A 20412-nucleotide genomic window follows, 5' to 3' on the forward strand; every position below is an offset into this window, starting at 1 on the left:
ACTGGCCAAACATGTAAATTCAATAGCCAGTTTTGTAAGAGGAAGACATGTTCTGAATGGGAAACCCCCCCCCCCCACAAAAACACAAGATAAATAAACAAACAATGCCACACTGTTTTTTTCCTACACAGATAAGTGTTTTTGGAAATTAAATATGAAACTAACCTTTAAAAATTTGATTTCCTTCAATATGAGTATTGCATAACTTTATAATTTATTACAATATTAAAACAATAAAACAATAAATAGGACTATTATTTGGTATTGTTACCAAATGTTAATGTTATGACCAAGATTCCAAATTAGGGTACATAATGATGTATATTGCGAACAAAGTGGACAAGTGAAAATTCTTTCCTATGCTTTTTTTAAAAACAAAAACAAAACACAGCTATGGTGTATGAAATAGGAAGATAATAGGAAATTATGGGAAAGGTATTGAATTTTCTATTCAACAAGGATGGTGACAAGAAATCCTACAGTACCACAGTGACAGCTTTTACCCTAACAACTGACTATGTCAAAATTAATATGACCTGGTAAGCCTTTCTACCTTGAAAAGGGGGCTATGTACACTTGCAGTGAGGTATCATCTAATATTCATGCCTTGGTATAGCATGAAGCTGTGGTATAGAATATTGTAGTTCCCATGTTTAGTTTTCTATCTGATTATTTGATGACAGCATAGGTACTAACAACCTCCTTGATATATTATTTTAAATGAGTTCTTTCTATTACATGCCAAGAACAGCTACAATATGGGAAGGAAGCTGCAATATGGAGTTTATGGCATTATATTCCATATACACCAATAATTTCATCATTCAGAATTAATGCACTCACAGAATATTTTAGAAAATAAGTTAGGAATGGGAGACACACTGGCCATAAACTTAAGAGGACTGGCTCCTTTGTATTTCTAGAAAGGTTACAGTGGTATTTCTAGAAATATTTAATACAATATCATTTTGTGACCCTCAGAACAGAGACAAATTACCATTCATAATGAATGCTCATAACTGCAGATACTAACTTCTGCTAACAAGTAAAACCTATGCTGATGGGACACTTGTTACTGCAGTATTCAGATTCCTGCTTTATGACCTTCCAAATATCTTGTCTTTGGGACAAAGAAACATAAAGCATAAGAACCCTCCCCCTCAACACAGTTTTATACAGTTGTGCCATACAGGTCTATCAGCTTGTGGCTTTAGGAGGGAGAAACATGGAGAAGAGCCAGGTGATCTGTGTTTATAGTCCAGTGTTGTTAACAAGAGAAGGAATGGGTGCCCAGGCTGGATATGTATGGAGATTGTACAAAGGTGCAACCCATGTCATGACAGCAAGCATGACAACAGCAACTCCAATGATATTTACACCCAGGCCTGCTTTGACCTAAAAAAGGAGATGAGAGGAAAAAGGGAGAAAATCTTACAGACAGAAAGTTAACAGGTTGCTCAATTTTTCCAAATGAATTCTGTTAATCAAATTATATATTTAAAAGCGCTGGTAAAATGTGCTTATTAAGTGTGGTTCAAATCTCAAAGAAGCCATGAATCCACTAGGCACTGTCTAAATTTCCTGCTTCTATAGGGATACCCAGGTTTAAATGAGTTGTAACATTCACAGTGAGAGCCTTGGGTGGTGTCTTTAAATAGGTGGCAGTTACTGAAGTGAGATATAAGAGTTACAGGGAACACCTTGGCACCCTTTTGCCGAAGGAGATGGCTCTGGAACTCCCCCTTTAGGTCCTGAGTTTAAGAGAGTGGGCAAGGAGACTACCCTAGGGGCTGGTCTGGGGGCTTTGCCCTGTGATCTGAGGATGGAGTTCCTCAGGTCTGCCTTCCAGTAGGTGAACATAATTATTGGGTTGTCCTAGCAGTGGTGTCCCGCACCAGGGTGTTACCCTGTGTGAGGGGTGGGATTTAGGGCACAGCTCCCAACTCCCTGTGCTGCACTTTACTTCAGAGTAAAGCCATGCAGGATATGACAGGGGATGGAGTGCCAGGCTCTCTCCCTCCCTGTACCACATGACTTTATTCTAAAGTAAAGCTGCATGGGGCAATGATTGGGGAGCATGGGGTCCTCTCCCTCTCTGCTGTGCAGGAAGGTGGGGCACTCACTGGGTGTCACTCCCTGTTCTGTGGTATCACCCCCCTTCAGTGATGTCACCTGGTGTGGTCCACATCCCCTGCACCCCCCAGTAATGCTGTGTCCTAGGGGATTGAGTGATACACTCAGAGAAAGACTGAGGAGCACATCAAGGAAAGACACTTACATCAGCTGATCCTACACTTGGTTGCTGCCCCTTTTACTCCTTTCCACATTTAATGCAGTCTAAATAGGTTCTAGGTAAAATAAGTGGTCATTATTCAATCCAGTTCTCTGTATCTGATCTCGTTATTCCATGGTTGGTCACCAATGGGAGAAAACTGTTAAATGCAGCCTTTGCTTTTGTGTGCTTTTGGGCTGGTAAATAGATTTCTAGAATTCAGGAAAGAGAATTCAGAACTGAAGGGAATTTTTAACTATCCTACTGGAGGTGTTATTATGCTCTTTAAAATTACTGACATGATCTATGAGAAGTGCCTTGAGTGCTGCTTGGGAAAAAATGCTGCTATTGTCTCTAATATCAAGGATAAAATAATTCCATGATTTGCTGATAACTTACCATATCAATAACTGTCAGGTGACCATATGCAAATACAATTGCATTGGGTGGATTTGCTACAGGTAGCAGGAATGCAAATGAAGTGCAGAGAGTTGTTGGTATCAAGATATACAGGGGATTCACATGGATGGCTTCAGCCTGTTAGACAAATAAACACCATCAGAAATTTGTGTTTCATATTGGCTGAAAGAAGTATCAAGCACATTTGGATATAATAAAAGATTACAATGCAAGTTCAAATGTAATAACTCCCATGATTGTAATGTCTAAAGTATGACTATATAGTCACTAGTATCACTAATTAAATAAGAACCTTAAGGACACCTCACTCCTGAAAGAGATGGCCACCGGATCTGTATATAGGTTAAGTCTCCCTTATCCAAAATGTTTGGGAGCAGGAGGCTTTCAGATTTTGCATTCCTTTGGATTTTCTAATATTTGCCAGCTGCCTGCTTCTGCCTTGCAACCAAACTACCAGGAGCACCATTGCCTTGAAGGCAGGAGCATGTGGCTAGAGGGCTTCCTGTAGAGTAATCAGATCCCTTATATCAAATAAAATGCTGTAGTATTTGTGGAGTGCAGAGAGACATGCCTGGAGAAAGATATGAGATTTTTTTTTTAAACCTGCTTTTAAAAAAATGCATGTACTGTAAAATACAGTGAATTTATCAATGAGCGGGGCACAGGTGGTGGTAAGGGAAGGTGTTAGGAGGCAGGCTGGGAGGAAGCAAACAGCCCCAGAAGCTGGTGGGTGATAGGATGCAAAAAAAAAATTGGCCTCAGCAGTAGTGACAGCCTGTACAGTGATGGGCCCAAAATCTCCGAGGATCCCTCCAGCCACCTGCTTCCACCTTTGAGGTAGTGGTGGCAGTGCTCGTGGTTCTTCATTCACATCTATTTCCATCTATCTATCTCCTCACATACTTGTCTAGCCTCACAAGTGTAAATATTATGCTATTTGTATTGTACCTCCAAATGTAGCATTTTGGATTCAGAATTTCGGTTAAGGGAGACTCAGTTTGTATAATGCTACACAGTCAGAATCCACAGTCCTGTCTTTAATTATTAGGATGAGAAATTTGGATTAATTGTGACAAAATGCCTAAGGGGACCTAGAAAAAGAAATACATTTCTAATTTATCCCAGAGACTCTCACAGGCTGTATATTCAGGTCATGTGCCCCTGAATCCCCTGAATAGAATAACTGATGCTTTGTGTTAGTCTCCTTGCTATAAATATTTATCTATTATTTCTACACCTTTTCGTAGAATCTCAGACAGTGCCAACCTATACAGAGAACCACACTTTATTAATCTGGAATTGAGTAAATCATACAACCACCAAAATCCAAGTACATACCGTGATGATAATTTTATTAGGCCAAATACAAGGTGAAAATTCCCCATGCTAGATTTCCAAGTCCACATTGTTTTATAGTCAACATGACTACCTCTGCATTTTTTTAAATTGAAGGTATCAAACATCTTTGAGTTTGTATTTATGGCTGCTAATTCAGGCTCCTGTTCTTCCCCTTAGCATGTTTAAAAAAGATTGGGAAATCCATCTTTTTATCATCCATATTAAACTAGTCTGATTGTACATAGATTGGTTTAAAAAGAGTTTCAGCATGATTACTCACCAAAGGGGCTAGAATAGGCAAAAAGATTGTTATTGTAGCAGGATTGCTGGCTACTTCTGTGACCGAGGTCACAATCAAGGATGATATTAGGATAATCAGCCATATGGGTAGTGATCCCAGAGGAGTTAATTTGCTTCCTATCCAGGCTGAGAGCTTTGAGACCTGCAAAAAGGAAACTTGTCTTGTTATTAAATATTTATAAAGTGCAGCATTTATAGAACCTGTTGATGATACTTTGCCCCCAACAAATGAATGTTTTACAGGAATAAGCCTTAGAGTACCAGGAGTCTGTGCATAAAGATCTAAATACAGTACAACTTAAATTATCATATTTTCCCAACCCAAATAACAGGTTTCTGTATCTAGGTTTCCTAGGGCTAAAGACTCTATTACAACCTTCCACATTTCCATATATTTTAGAACAATATTTTTCTTCACTGTAGTGGTTAGTTCAAAGTCTGAAATGTGACTTTAAAAAAAATTACGTCTGAAGCACTAAGGTTTTAAAAAGTAGTTAGCTGCAGTTTTAAAACTATAAAGAAACATATAGTCAGCTGTCTGTATCCACGGATTCTGCATCCATAGATTCCACCACCCATGGCTTGAAAATATTTACACCCAAAAAATTATTCCCAAAAGCAAACCTTGATTTTTAACATTTTATATAAGGGACACCATTTTACTAAACCATTCTATATATATAAAATGGGACTTGAGCATCCAATAGATTTTGAAATCCACAGGAGGTCCTGGAACCAAATCCCAGCAGATATCAAGGTCCAACTATAGTTGCAGTTTTAAAAAGTAGCTCTTTACTTTTAATTGTATGAAACTAAATAAAATATTACTTTTCATTCCTTTTTAAAAATCTGACTGTTACAAGCTGCTGGCCTGAGGTACAATACACCTAAAAGTCACGTGTGTCGTATTAATATGAGATTAAATAAAACAGTTAAAGAACTGTTACCAGAAAAGGAGTGAACTTATACCTCATTGCACTGCAATCACAATATAACTTATTTATGCCTTAGTTTTCACCAAAACGAATTATTGACATGAAGCTTACTACTTGTAAAATGTTATTTTCATGCTATGATTTCCTTATTGTTACACTGCTAGAGAAATAACAAGGCATGGAATAACTTTGGAAAGACTTCAGTACTTTCTCTGTAATTTTCTTGAAACTAGCTACAGCATATTAATATTATTACTGTGGAATATGGTGTGGAAATCTGCATTACCTCACAGCCATCTGCCAGCGCAAACCCTCCACCAACAAGAATGGCAATTTCCCAGGGCATGCAGGCCTGAAATTCTTTCCAAGTTATCAGTGGTGTGTAATCAAAAACAACTAGAGGGAGGAAGATTAAAAAAAAACATGGAATAAAAGCTTACTGCATTATCTTTGCATTAAGATTCTTCTTGCTTTCACACACACAAGCACACACAAATACTCACACACACATGGGGGAGAAAGAGAGTGAATATACATAACCCTCCCTGGCTGTTCCTTAAGATGACCAATGTGCCATCTTTGGCAAAGCCCTGCAACATGAAATCCACAGGAGGTCCTAGGAATGGGAAGGGAAGGATCAAGGTCCTCCTAAGAAAAGATAAGGGGAGTGCTGAGATCCCTGAAATAATGTGGCAATATTTGACCACAAAGACCCCAACAAAGTTGAAGCTTTCCCTGGAATTGTCAATCAGAAGTGTACTAAATATTCAAGCACTAAAAAAGATTAGGGAGTTTAAGGCATGGAATTTTAATGCTGGCCTGGGCATGGGACAGGATCGAGCTAGAATGGGTTAAAACTGATTGTACCGCATGCAAAATTTCTGCTATATTGCCACCTGACCATCACCTGTCCTCCAGCAGTGCCCTGACGGCCAATTTTGGTACTACGGAAACTTTCAGTACTACCAAAATTGACCTCCAGAACACTGCTGGAGGACAGGTGATGGTCGGGTGGCAGCACAGAAGCAATTTTGCATGTGGTAAAATCAGTTTCAACCCTTTCCAGCCTGATTCTGTCCAGTGTCTGGGTCGGCGTTAAAATTCCATATGATAAACTCCTAGTGTCTAATCTTCATTGAAGAAATAATGCAGTTTGACACTACTTTAACTACCACTGCTCAGTGCTATGGAATTCTGGGATTTGTTGTTTTGTGAGATACTTAGCTTTCTATGTCAGAGAGCTGAGGTACCACAAAAGCTACAGATCCCAGAATCCCATAACACTGAGCCATGGCAATTAAAGCAGTGTCAAACTGCATATTTTGTCATCAATACATTTGGCCTTTTCCTACCTACGGATTCTTATCCACAGATCAACCATCTACAGTTTGAAAATTAAAATGATACAAATCAAAACAGCAAATCTTGATTTTGCCATTTTATAGAGGGGCACTATTTTATTATGCCATTGTATTTAATGGAACTTTAGCATCCACAGATTTTGGTACCCACAGGGATACTGGGGTCCTCAGTGGATACCAAGGTCCAACTGTATTGTCATTGAGCTCTCCCAGGACTAATATTGGCCAGTAGCTTACTTGGGAGTAAGCTACACGACCAAATGGAAAGCACTTTAAAGTAACACAAGGTGTGAAGTCAAAGCTTTCATGGCTGGCATCCATAGTTCTCTGTGGATTTTTTTGGCTGTGTGGCTGCATTCAGGAATAATTTATTCCTGACATTTTGCCTGCAACTGGAACTGTGAATGATGCAAACTTCAGGAATAAATTCTGCCAGAACATGGCCACACAACCTGAAAAACTCACAGAAAATTACACAAAGTGCTTCTCAGAATCTTTATATTTAAAGATAATTCAGTGATAATAGATGGAAAAAATAATTTACCCTCCCCCACTTCAAGAACCCTTAGGTAGGTCAAATAAAGAACAACCAAGGCATAACTGTTTGTGTTAACACTAAAGGCAGTTGGTGCTTCCAGGGAGGGATGATCTCTGAAACATAGGCTACAGTGCCTGATATTTATTTGTTGTCTCCCATTCAGAAATAACAAGGGCTGACTCTGCTTGCTTCCAAGATCAGATGGGATCTGGTACCTGTAGGGTATTTACTTTATTATATACATGTCAACTGGTACAATTCAGCAGCGGTCAGGGTGAATCTGAAAGAAGCTAATGATACTGATACATAACATGCCCCCAGTAATCTCATATAGTCTTACTTTATAAAAAGGCCTGATAAGTATATACTCAACGTTTTGTCCATTTGATGTTCTAGACAAAGTTTTTTGCTGGAATAATGAAGAAGAGGAGGCCAATGATTAAGGCAGCTGTAGAATCTGTAGCAAAACCTGGATATCTGAGGGGAGCAAGAAAAAACAAACAAGCATGTTTGATTTAGACAACAGACACCAAAACATTACAAAATACACTGTTTAAAACCTTTAGATAGTATTACTAACCTTTCCTGAATATGTTATAAGGTGATAAGAAATATTTAATATATTGGGGAAGCTATGCTAAATTGTAAGAGTTACCGTAGGATAAAATTAGAATGTAATAGTTTAGCTAGAAATAAATACTCTAAAGGGAAGATGAACAGAAATCAAATTCCGCAATAGTCACACTGAAGCATTTTGTAAAGGAGCTCATCTCTTGACCTGAAAATCTATTCTATAACCTCCTTTCTCACTAGTTGGAAAAAATCTCAGGGAATGCTGTTCCCGATATATTAGGGAAGCAGAAAGTAAAACAGACATTTAAAAAAAACCTTAGCATGCTTGAGTGTTTTATGATGGCAGGCGCAAACTGGCACATGATGCCATGTGCCAAACAGCAATGCTCAGTATACTCCTGTGCTATTCAACCTTCTGTACCACCCTCTGGCTCTGTTATTTCTGAGTCCTTCCTCCTGTTTTTGTTGGAGAAGGAGGAAGCTTCTAATCACTCTTTCTGGCGGATTTGTATTTCTGTAAGATATGGTGTACACAACATGGCTTTTCTTCCAGCAGAAAGACAGCTTGAAATTACATCTTTAAAATATCGGTATTTCTCCTTTTTTTATATACAAATTACATCTTGTAATTGTTACAAGAACAACAAGCAACAGACCAGAAATTAAGCTAACCATCTAACAATATGAGTTGGACAACAAAGGAGGAGCATTAAATGGTTAATATTCTCCCCTTTTGCCTGTAGTCATGGGAAATTCAAGTTCCACATTGGAGCCAGCAAATGTTTCCACACTGTCATTGGTTCACCAGTAGAATTTTACCTTCTATTTATTTTCTTTTTAAAATGGATGTCTCTTTGAAATACTTGGAGGAATAGATCATAGGGAGGAATACATTGTAGGTGTCCTTCCACCCACTCTTTCAAGAATTGGCTGGAAAATAAGGTTTTAGGTGCTGTGATAATAAATATCTAAACCTGTTTTATGCCAGCAAGCTAATCAGAAATGCCTGTAAGGAATGAGAATCATGGGCAAACCTCACAAAAGTTCCTCTGTTCAAGTTCTATAATCACAAGTGTTGCTATAGTAACTCCACAATTTCCAGGAGTAAATATAATAATGCTCAGAATCAAATCAGCGCAGGACATTCAGTATTCTAAGCATATTATTAGTATATGGAAATGAGCCAAATACTTGAATGAACTCTCAAGTTTGACACAAAAGTTCACGTGCAGACAGAATAACAAAGATATTCAGAAGAATACTAACACTTAAAAATTAAACACTCAGGTAGAGGTTTTAAGGAAAATTAAAACAAGGGTAAACAAGACAAATAAATGCAAGCAAAATCCAATATTAAAAAAAGAAAAGTGTTTTTCTTTTATCTGGATATTGTAAGTGACTGCAGCCTTCTAATCCTATCAGGTCAATGTGGATATATAAAACATGCTCTCATTTCCCCAATTCTGAAAAAACCTTCTCTTGACCCCCCCTCTTTGTCTAGCTACCGTCCGATTTCTCTCTCCTTTTCTTTCTAAGGTTTTGGAACGGGTTGTTTATTCGTGCTGTCTAAGTTTCTTGAAACCACATCCTTGATCCCTTTCAGTCTGGTTTCCGCCCAAGGCATTCCACAGAGACAGTTCTCACTAAGATCTTGAATGACCTTTTACAGGCCAAGGCTAATGGCCTTTACTTGTTCTCATCCTTCTCGATTTGTCTGCAGCTTCGACACATTGATCACTGTCTTCTAGTGGATATACTTTCTGACTTGGGTTCTCAGACTCTGTTCTCGACTGGTTTAGTTCTTACTTGTCGGGCCGATCTTTTGCAGTAGTTGCAGGGGGTCTGACTTCTTCTCCTGTTCCCTTATCTGTTGGATTCCCCAGGGCTCTGTTCTGGGTCCCCTTCTGGTTTTCTCTCTACACACTGTCCTTAGGAAAACTCATAGCTCTTTTGGCTTTTCCTACCACCTGTATGCCGATGACACCCAGCTGACTTTCTGCCCCTGACCTTTCTCCAAAGCTTGAACAGCAAGTCTCGTCTGCCTCACGCTGTCTCACAGTGGATGTGCCATCGGCGTTTGAAGCTCACATGTCCAAGACGGAGCTTCTTGTCTTTCCTCCTAAGCCCACCCTTCACACACCTTCTTTCTGTCTCTGTGAAACACATTTCTATTCAACCAGTTCAGCAAGCCCGCAGTCTTGGTTTTATCTTTGACTCTTCCTGTCGTGTATCCCTCAGAGACCACCAGCCAAGGCTTGTAGATTCTTTTTGTACAATTGCCAAAATCCGACCATATCTCTCCGCCTCTACTGCCAGATCCTGGTCCATGCCCTAGTGATCTCACGACTTGATTACGTAATGTCCTCCTGGCTGGGCTTCCTTTTTCTCACCTCCGTCCTTTAATCTCTATCCAGCATCAGCTGCACGCATTATCACTTCCACCCACCGCTCTGACCACATCTCCCTGTGTTGGCATCCCTTCACTGGCTTCCCCTCTCCCTTTCCGCATTCAGTATAAGCTCCTGCTGTCGACATTCAAAGCCCTCCATGGACGGGCCTTCCTTACTTATCAGACCTTCTTTCTACTCACCTTCCCACCAGGGCCTCCGTTTCTGGTAGTCAAGGGTTCCTGTCTCAGCCCAGGATTTCCTCTGCCCCATCCCGGATTCGCCCCTTTTCACTTGCTGCCCCTCACTCCTGGAACCTTCTTCCCCACAAGCAAGAGCCATCACTTCTTTAACTAGCTTCAAAACGGAGTTGAAAACTCCTGTTCAGAGAAGCCTTCCAGGCATTGCATAATTGTCGCTTACTATCTGATGTTCTTTTGTTGCCTGTTTATCGAACCATTCCTGATTGCATGTATTGTATATGTATTATCCTACTTGAGAGTATGTATTTTCCCTGGTGAAGATTAACCTTCCATTTGAAGCCAAGCCCTCCCCCAGTCCTGCCTTGATCCAGGCCTCGGAGGTAGAGAGGAACTGCTGGACCTCTTACCTTTCCCGTCACCACTCCCTTCTCCTTCTGTGTCAGTCTTTTTAGATTGTAAGCCCGAGGGCAGGGAACCGTCTAACTAAAAGTTTGCAGCACAGCGCTGTGTAATTTACAGCGCTTCATAAATAAAGGTTAATAATAATAATAATAATAATAATAATAATAATAATATGCATAAAAAACAATTTACTGTAATGCAGAGTGACATATCCTCACATTTTCATCTGAATGAAACGGACTGTGGGGGAACATTATAGCAGTTAAAAGGATCACACTTTTTTTACTACCTAAAAAATGGAGTTCCCATGTTTACACACACACACACACACACACACACACACACACACACACCTGCCTCTAAAAGAGCTGAAAAAGAAAGCAAGAAAGGTGATTAAACTACAACATGTGGATATATTGGATATGAATAGTATCCAATATTTGATGGGTAGGGAAAAACTAACACAAAGCTCTGTCAAATGTAGGGGATCAGGTTTAGATACAAGTAGGGTTGCCAGATTTTTAAAACACCAATACAGAGCAAACATCCCTGTTGCCCAGCCACTACAAGACTGGGCAATACATGTGAATTAGGCCTATATAAAAACTATCTCAAATGTCATAACAATAAGACCTTTTTTGAGAGAGAGAGAGAGAGTAGGGATATAATTCTTTGCTAATTTTTTCCTGGAAGGTAGCTATGAATAAGTTCAGCATTCCCCCCCCCCCCACTTCAAGAAAGTCTTCAAAAACCACGACTTTTGAAGGATATTTGCAATTTAGGACTTATTCTGTGCAAACTTTGCACCTGGTTATTTTGTACAGAAAACATTTTCTCCATAGGAAACAGCATTTTCAGTGTGGAAAGTAATATTTCAATGAACAAATATTAATTCCTGTACAGAAAATTCAATTTTATGTGCAAAACAACCAGGTGCAAATTTTGCATAGAATAAATCCCGAACTAAAAATATATTTTGGAAACTGTGTTTTCTTCTTCTTCTTAAGGTACCACACCTTTAGCCATATGCAGCCGTCAATGCTTCCATCATTAGAAAAGTTTTCTTTTAAAAAGGAAAAGAAAAAAACAAGCAAACCAGTGAACATTTATCATGTCCGACTTTTTTTTACACTTTCCCATCCATTTATACCCATTTGTTGAAATGTGAGGAGCAACTAGTATGCAGTTCCATATGCTTCGTGTAATGCCTATTTTATCACGTACTTTAGAAATGTATATATATAGAAAATGTTAGCGGCACTTCCTGTACTCAGTTAAATGTCTAAAGAAATCTGTTTTCTCACCATCATCAATCTGGAATCATTTGCAAATAAGAACTAATGCAAACCTCTCAAAATTGTTCAGTTAGCTTACTCTGGGAAAAAAGAAGCCCAGCCAGGAATGAATCCAGGATCTCGCGTAAACCATAACAGGGCCATTAGAAAAAACAGCACCAGGGTGACAATTTCTGGATAGCTGCAAGAGAAGCACAGTGTCCGTTACTGTCACACTTTGAAGCTTTTTGCTTTGACATCATTGTACCATTCCTCCTGTGGTTTAGCCTTCTGCCTTACCTTATTGGTCCAAGTTTCTTGTATTCTTCTTTAATCACTTGGGCTGAAGCTTGTTCCCTCGCTGACTTTGGCCTGCCACACTGGAACATTTCTTTGAAACTGAAAGGGAAATGGAAACTCAAATAAGAATAACTAGGAAAGGCATCCATATGTTATGTCATATGCTTCTTTTCCTCTGGCTGAGTTGGAAAAGCTACTTGAAGCTTGGGTTTGCAGAAGACTGCATCTACATTGCAGAATTAATGCAGTTTGATACAGCTTCAACTGCCATTGCTCAGTGCTATGGAAATATGAGATTTGTAGATTTGTGAGATATTTAGGCTTCTCTGTCAGAGAGCTCTGGTGCCACAACAAACTACAAATACCTGGATTCCAAAGGATGGAGGTGTAATAGTTCAAGTGGTGACAAACTGCATTAATTCTTCAGCGTGGCAGCAGACTGGGTGGAATGTTTGACTTTCACACTTTAAGATCCTCTTTTCTCATTCTGTATCACAAACTCCTTTGGAAGTACATCTCCTTCTCAAAAGGGACTTGATCTATCAACCTAAGCTTTGAAAAACTCAGTTCAAAGCTCTTACATCTCACTTAGAATCAGACTTTCCCTTTGAGATCCAGACTAGCTCTGTGTGGAGGCTTCATTTTATTATCCTATAAAAGGAAGAAGGTTCTTTGTGAAGGCAACTATATTGTTAGAATTTTCTAGCTTACTGTGAAAAATCTTGTGTAGAAGCAAATATTAGTGTCAGAGTACAAGCCTACCTGATGAATGAATTCCAATTAGGACAATGGAATGCTTTTTCTCTCTAGTACTGTAATTTCTGGCAAATCTTTATGAAAGAAACCATGCATTCTCTGAGTGATTCTGAAATCACGCTGCTTAACATTCTATGTACCATTCTGACCAACTTGGAAGCAACTAGTTACTAATAATAGGTTACTTGTGGTTAATCCCTTCCTTCAATAACAAAGCCATAACTAAGGGGTAAAACAGACAAGTAAAATAAAGCAGCTTCCAGCCGCTTTGAAGGCTAAATGATGGAAGAAGAATATTTCCCAGTTCAAGGGTTAACTGATACTGTACCTCCTTATCCATTGTGATGGGAGGAGAGCTGGTATATATATTAGAGTGCATTTACACAGTAGAGATAATGCAGTTTGACACCCTATGTCTCTTCTTACCCTTAGAACACGCAAACTACCTGAATCCCCGAAAAACCTTGGTATGTTCTGAAACTGAAACACTGATACTATCTGCAATGCATGTTTGAAACTTTTTGTCACAAAACCAACTTCTATTCCCAAATCTTAATTATTTTCATTCCATTCACTCTTCCCTGCTTCTCATCTCCCATTCCTTCTGTGATGGTTGCTCCCACATCCAGATAACATAGTCAAACATCTTTTCCTTTCTTACTCCCTCAAGCTACTTCCCACAACTGAAATTTGATAAATGTTACCATTTCTTTTATTGATGCTATGCCAAATCATAAATTTTGGCCCCATCTCCATTTTTGCCCTTACTCTGTTGGTTATCCATGTCTTATTCAGATGCCAAATTCCCAAGAATAGGGCCCTGTCCTAACTGTTTTTAGTAGAACCATCATGCATATAGAAATTGCGAAAGAAATAGAACAACAGTACTTACTCAAAACCCAAGAACAGCCACTGGAGCCAAACCCAAGAAAGTAACAGTATAATAATAGTGACAGGGATGCAAAGAATAAACCAGGATCCAAAATTGATGCACTGGCAAGCAGGGTACCGCCTGTATGAAAATGAAAGAAAGACAAGAAAAGAAACCTAAGAAATTAATGTGCACCAAAATGTTTGTTAAACAACAGCCTCTGGGAGTAGCTGCACCTCTTCTACAATTCTTGAGAAAAAACTATCCTGATGATTGGTCACTGCTCTTTCAGGAAGATGGAATACTGTTTCATTGTTGTATTCAAGTACAAATAATCTCAAACATCTTCTCCCTATTGGGAGAGATAACCCCCTCCCCAATTTACTGATGACTTCTTTTTATATCAGGACTTTTGTAAACAAACTAACAGACAAAAAACCCAACCTGGTCTTCACAAAAAGGGGGTTTATGCAACTCTTCCTGCAGTATAGTCTTTATATGTTTCATTAATTTTTTCCACAAATTATATATATATATATATATATATATATATATATATATATATATTCTTAACAATCCTGAATTATTAAAGAAAAATTCACAGTCTGTGGTAATGTGTCACAAGTTTTCTAAACAGCTAACAGTATTTTCTGTGCAGAAATCCTGTTTTTTGGTGCAGGAAAAAAGATTTGTGCAAAACCACATGCAAGGATGTTTAAATACCAGGGGGAAAATCATGCAAAATTATCTGTGGTCTATTATTCCTCCTGACAGGTATTGCTATTTTCAACTGGGTAATAAATAATTACAAATATTATTTCATCCCTAGGCTTACTTACCTTTCAGAGAGAGGGAGAAACCATTATTGCTGCATCTAAAGAATAGTATGGCTATTTCAGGAGGTTGTGACTTTCCTTTTTCAAAAAAGATTTATTTTAAAATGTGTTCATGTTATTATACATGCTGAGGATAGAGGTCAAATCTGTGTTATAGACAGGGTGATATGCTCTTTTATTTAGCGAGTGAGCAGGAGTAAGCAAACTATAGCCTGTGGGTTGTGAAAAGTCATAACTGATGTTTTTGAACACCTCCCCATGATCCCATGTCTCCAAAACTTTGGGGAGGGGATTTTAACTCCCAGATGGAGAAATGTTTCTCTAAAACTTGGTGTGTGGCTAAGTGTGTGTGTGTGTGTGTGTGTGTGTGTGTGTGTGTGTGTAAACAATGGCATAGCTAGTGTATTTGGCACCCCTTGTAGATTATATTTTTAATGTCCACCTCCTCTCTTCAACAGCCTTTTCGGAGTATGGAGGAGCTGCTGGTTGGATGGGAAAGGGATATTTCCTTTTCTGCCTCGCCAGCAAATCTGTCAGATCTGAAACCAGCCTCTTCCCACCAATGCACCTGATGACATCCCCATCTGAAGCGTCATTCAGTGTGATCCACACCCCTGCACCCCATAGTGATGTCCCTGTATGCAAACATACATGGTGCTAACTAGTTTGCCATGTTTGTCTTTCTTGTGTTTTGGGGTCCAGGCCTTTTTTTCAAAACAGGAAGTGATCTGACCCCTAAATTAATTCCAAGTTTGAAAAGAAAGGCTTGTAAGGCCTCAAAAAGATTAGAGGGGGCAAAATACCTATAAAAGTAGCAAAATTATCACTAACATTAACCAGAAGTGATTGCAACTAGATCGTTTAGAGCACAAATAATTTTATTGTACCCACAAATTTGGAGGGACTGGGCAGAATGGGGAATGCAGCCCTCTAGGATTAGATGTCCTAACTGCAAAAGAGGACAAGACACAGCAAAATATACGACATTCAAGAAAAATGTAGGACATTACAAAATAAAAGCTCAAAATGCTCATATAAATGTAAATTCGTGCTTCTCGGTCATGCTCCAAATGGAGGACATTTTGAAATTCCTCCTGCACAGAAGATTGCAATATAAGACACGGCCTGGGAAAGGAGAATGGCTTGTCATCCTGTCTAGGATCCCCCAACCCCACCTCTTTAGAGGGACAATAGCAATATGAGATGGTCAAAAAACACCCTCCTTAAAAATAGCCCCAGCCTCTCTGAAATACTGTATCTTGTACTTGCTGAAATTTTGGTTTTAGATGTTTTTGAATCTTATGGTTATAAAGTAAGACTAGTCTGCAAATTTCAGAGAAAATATAAGCTTAATAATCTATAATAATTATTATGATTAAGAATTAATATTTTAAAATACAATATTTGAGATACACTGAAATGTTCCAGCATCAGAGCTAATCACATAATTAATTCATGCAGGAATTGGAATCTAATTATTTCAACTACTTATGATGAAACTAGTAGGGGTAGTTACCACTATTCTTGATGCAAGAATTCTTTTCTATATATAGGATCAAATTACCTATCATTCACTGTATGAACAGCTAAATCATTCACTGTATGAACATCCAAAACTGACAGGTTAAAAAAAGCACCTGATAAGGCAAACAGATATATGACTAATTATTTTCAAAAGGTATTAAATTGCAAATGGTACCATAGAAAAATAATTTCATTGCTACCAATTTTGAAATCATGGAAACCATATCTTTCTAAGCAATAGGTTATCTATAAGTAATTACATATAATTATAAATAATTAGTTTCAGGAATGCCACCTGTCTGAGGAGAAAAGCATAAAGCAAGCCACCATGGTCTTTTATAATTCTCTCTTTAACTGTGTGTGACATACAACAACCTTCTAAGACAGGGACATACAAAGTGATGCCTCTGGGAATGTTCCTTATGCATCACCTATTCCAGCCTTCTGAATCTCAATAGCCTGATCTCGCCATGGCTCAAAGCCAGACACAGATCAACAGCTTATCCGAGAAATTTTCTATAATTAGAACAGGTTTCATTAAAAGAAAGGCTGAGTTTGAATTTGTTCAACTCTTCTGGGTTAAAGGCTTCAGACTTTATTTGAGAGTTCCTGAAAAAGTAAGACATTGGTGAAAACCCTGCATCACAGATGTAGCGATGAATACCTAACTACAGTTGGCCCTCCATATCCATGGAATCTATACGCATAGATTCAACCATCCATGGCTTGAAAAATATTCCAAAAATATATAAATTCCAAAACGCATACCTTGATTATACCATTTTATATAAGGGACACCATCTTACTACACCACTGTATTTAATAGGACTTGAACATCCATGGATTTTGGTATCCATGGGGTGTCCTCGAACCAAACCTCAGCAAATACCAAGGACCCACTGTATATATCCCATTTTGACCCAACTCCACAAAACTAGCTTAACAGCTAGTAGCTACACCAAGCAATGGAAGTGTATTCTGCTCATGATCAGGGTTGGGGAGGATAACATTTCCTGCCCCTTCAACTGGTGACCTGCATTGGGATGAAGAGTTGCAACAGGGTCATGCTTAGAGTCATAGAATCATAAAGTTGGGAGGGACCTCATCTGACATGGAACCTTACCGCACAGGGGCTCCATGGAACGGGACAAGAATGGAACGGAAGGGGCCAGGAACGAGTGGTGAATGAGTGGGGGACGCATTTTACTGCACATAGAAAGTCCCTCACTCATTCCGTTCTCTTCCCTTCTGTTCCCAATCCATCCTAGAGGATGTGATTTTTGAGAACAGTTCTCAAAAATTGCCTCCTCTGGGATGGATTGGGAAGGGAAGGGAAGGCAAGGGAAGGGAATGAGTGAGGGACTCCCTGTGTGAAATAAAATGCATCCCCCCACTTGTTCCATTCCCTTCCCAGCTCCTTTTGGACCGTTCTTGTCCGGTGCCAGGAGCCCTGTGCGGTAAGGTCTTGCTCAATGCAGGATCTCTCAGCCTCTACTGCCAAGACTCCGGTCCATGCCCTAGTGGTATCACGACTAGATCATTGTAACCTTCTTCTGACAGGGCTTCCTCTCTCTCACCTCCATCCTTTAATCTCTGTCCAGCATTCAGCTGCCCGTATTATCACATCCCCTCGCCGCTTTGACCATGTTTCTCCTCTTTTCTCCTCCCTTCATTGGCTCCCCTTCCCCTTCCGCATCCGGTACAAGCTTTTGTTGCTGTTGACTTTCAAAGCCCTCCATGGACTGCCCCCTCCTTACTTATCTGAACTTCTTTTTCCTTACATTCCTACTCGTACCCTCTGCTCTGGTAGTAAAGGTCTCCTGTCCTAGCGAAGGATTGCCACTGCCCCTCCCGGATTCGTCCCTTCTCACTCGCTGCCCTTTACTCCTGGAACCTTCTTCCACCACGTGCACACTTCATCACTTCTCTACCCAGTTTCAAAATTTAGTTAAAGACTATATTGTTTAGCAAAGCGTTCCCAGGGGTGAGCCCCTCTCTGCCCCAAGATGCCTCATTTTAACTATCCATTAAGAAGCCAAGCCCTTCCTCCAGTCCATCTGCCTTGGTCCAGACCTCGGAGGCAGAGAAGAACTGCTCTACCTGATCCCCTTCCCTGCCACCACTCCCTTCTCCTTTTGTGTCATGTCTTTTTAGATTGTAAGCCTGAGAGCAGGGAACGGTCTAATTAAAAAATTGTATGTCCAGCGCTGTGTAAATTTACAGCACTTTATAAATAAAGGTTAATCATCATCATCATCATCATCATCATCATCATCATCATCATCATCTCCACCTAAAGCATTCCCAGCAGGTTAGCTTCTACCCTCATTGCTAAACCATTCTTACAGTCAAGAACTTCCTTCTAATGTCCAACTGAAATATACTGTCCTGTAACTTCAGATCATTAGATCTGATCCTACCCTTTGAGTCACCATTGAATATGTCTCCCTCTCCTCTCTGTGACTGATTTGAGGTATTTAAAGAGTAAAATCATGTATTCCCCAGTCATATTCACTAAGCTGAATATGCCTTTCTTCATATGTTTTGTTCTCCATACCTCTTATCATCCTCATTGTCCTCCTCTGCACCTGCTCCAATTTGTCTACTTAAACTGAGATGCCCAGAAAAGAACACAGTACTCCAAATGAGGCCTGACCAATGCAGAATATAGTGGAACTATTACTTCCATTGACTTAGAATGTATGCTTCTATTTATGCAGACCACAAGAGAATTGGCTTTATTTCCCCTTTTCTGTTTTTTGTTTGTTTGTTTTTGTTTGGTTTTTTTTGCTGCAATATCACATTGCTGGCTCATGTTCAGTTTATGATCAACAATAATCCCAAAGTCATTTTCACAAGTAGAACTGCTGAGCCATGACCCACCCTATAACTTTGCATTTGTTTTTTGTGGCTTAAATGTGGAATTTTGCATTTGTCGTTTCATTTTATTTATTGTATAAATATTTATTAATTTCTGCCCAATTTTCTAGTTTATCCAGGTACTTTTAAATGATGTTCCTATCTTCCAATGTGTTAGCCACCCATCCCAGTTTTGTGTCATCTGCAAACTTGATAAGGATTCTCCTCATTCTGCCATCTAAATCATTGATAAAAATATTGAGGAGTAATGGACAGAACCCTGAGACACTTCACCGGAGACCTACTTCCAGATTGAAGTGCAGCCATTGATGATGATTCTTTGAGCATGGTTTTCTAAGCTATTATGGATCCATCTGAAAGTGATCCCTTCTAGTCCACATTTAATTGGTTTGCTAATCAAAACATTCTGGGGGACCTTATCATATGCTTTGTTGATATCCAAATAAATGACATCCACAGCGTTCCCACCATCTACTAAATTGAATGACCTGATTGAAAAAAAGATGTAAGATTAGTTTGATAGGATTTGTTCTTTACAAATCCATGCTGGCTTCTACTGATCACTGCATTGTCCTCAAGATACATGCAGACAGACTCCTATATAATCCAGTCTAATATTTTTCCTGGTATTAAGATTGGGCTGCAATTTCCTGGATTGTCTTTTTTGTAGTTTCCTGGATCTTCTTTTTTGCCTTTTTTTTTAAAGAGTGGACTACTGTTTGCCCTTCCTCAGTGCTTTGGCACCTCAGCTTTTCTCCAAAATGATGGCAAGGGGTTCAGAGAATACATCAGCAAACCATTTCAGTACTTTAGGATACAGTTCACCTGGCATTGCAGATTTGAATTCATTTATGTTAACTAGGTGATTCCTGACTAAAGGCCTTATCAAACTAGATAAATCCCACTCAGAAATGGGATTTTAGAAGTAGAAAAAAACCGCAAATACAGGAGGTTTTCCACACATGTTTCTGCAAACAGAAATAATACAAAAATAAAGTGAACGTAAAGGGGACAAAAATGACACCTTTTTACTTTCGTAACTTCCTGAAAGTAAAAAGGTGTCATTTTTGTCCCCCTAACGGGTTGCTTTATTTTCACATTATTTCTGTTTTGCATAAACGTCGTGTGAAAAACCTCCCGCATTTGTAGGTTTTTTCTACTTTAAATCTACTTTAAATTCCATTTCTGAGCAGGATTCCTCTGGTGTGATAAGGTCCTATCTCTCTATCAGTCTTGATGCTT

At 39.2% G+C, this 20412-nt stretch overlaps 1 protein-coding gene across 1 annotated transcript in view; it reads right to left on the bottom strand.

Moving 5' to 3' along the window:
* Nucleotides 1-1173: 1173 nt before the first annotated feature.
* SLC13A1 (solute carrier family 13 member 1) overlaps nt 1174-20412 on the bottom strand; it is an 88790-nt gene continuing 69551 nt past the window's right edge. The window contains 10 exon segments of the mRNA XM_042468906.1: nt 1174-1395; nt 2672-2809; nt 4311-4472; nt 5552-5661; nt 7345; nt 7538-7570; nt 7572-7641; nt 12104-12205; nt 12304-12402; nt 13952-14071. Coding sequence (XP_042324840.1) covers nt 1252-1395; nt 2672-2809; nt 4311-4472; nt 5552-5661; nt 7345; nt 7538-7570; nt 7572-7641; nt 12104-12205; nt 12304-12402; nt 13952-14071 — 979 coding nt within the window. The 3' untranslated portion in view covers nt 1174-1251.

The sequence above is a fragment of the Sceloporus undulatus genome, chromosome 5 (genome assembly GCF_019175285.1).
Source record: "Sceloporus undulatus isolate JIND9_A2432 ecotype Alabama chromosome 5, SceUnd_v1.1, whole genome shotgun sequence".
In the NCBI taxonomy this organism is placed as follows: domain Eukaryota; kingdom Metazoa; phylum Chordata; class Lepidosauria; order Squamata; family Phrynosomatidae; genus Sceloporus; species Sceloporus undulatus.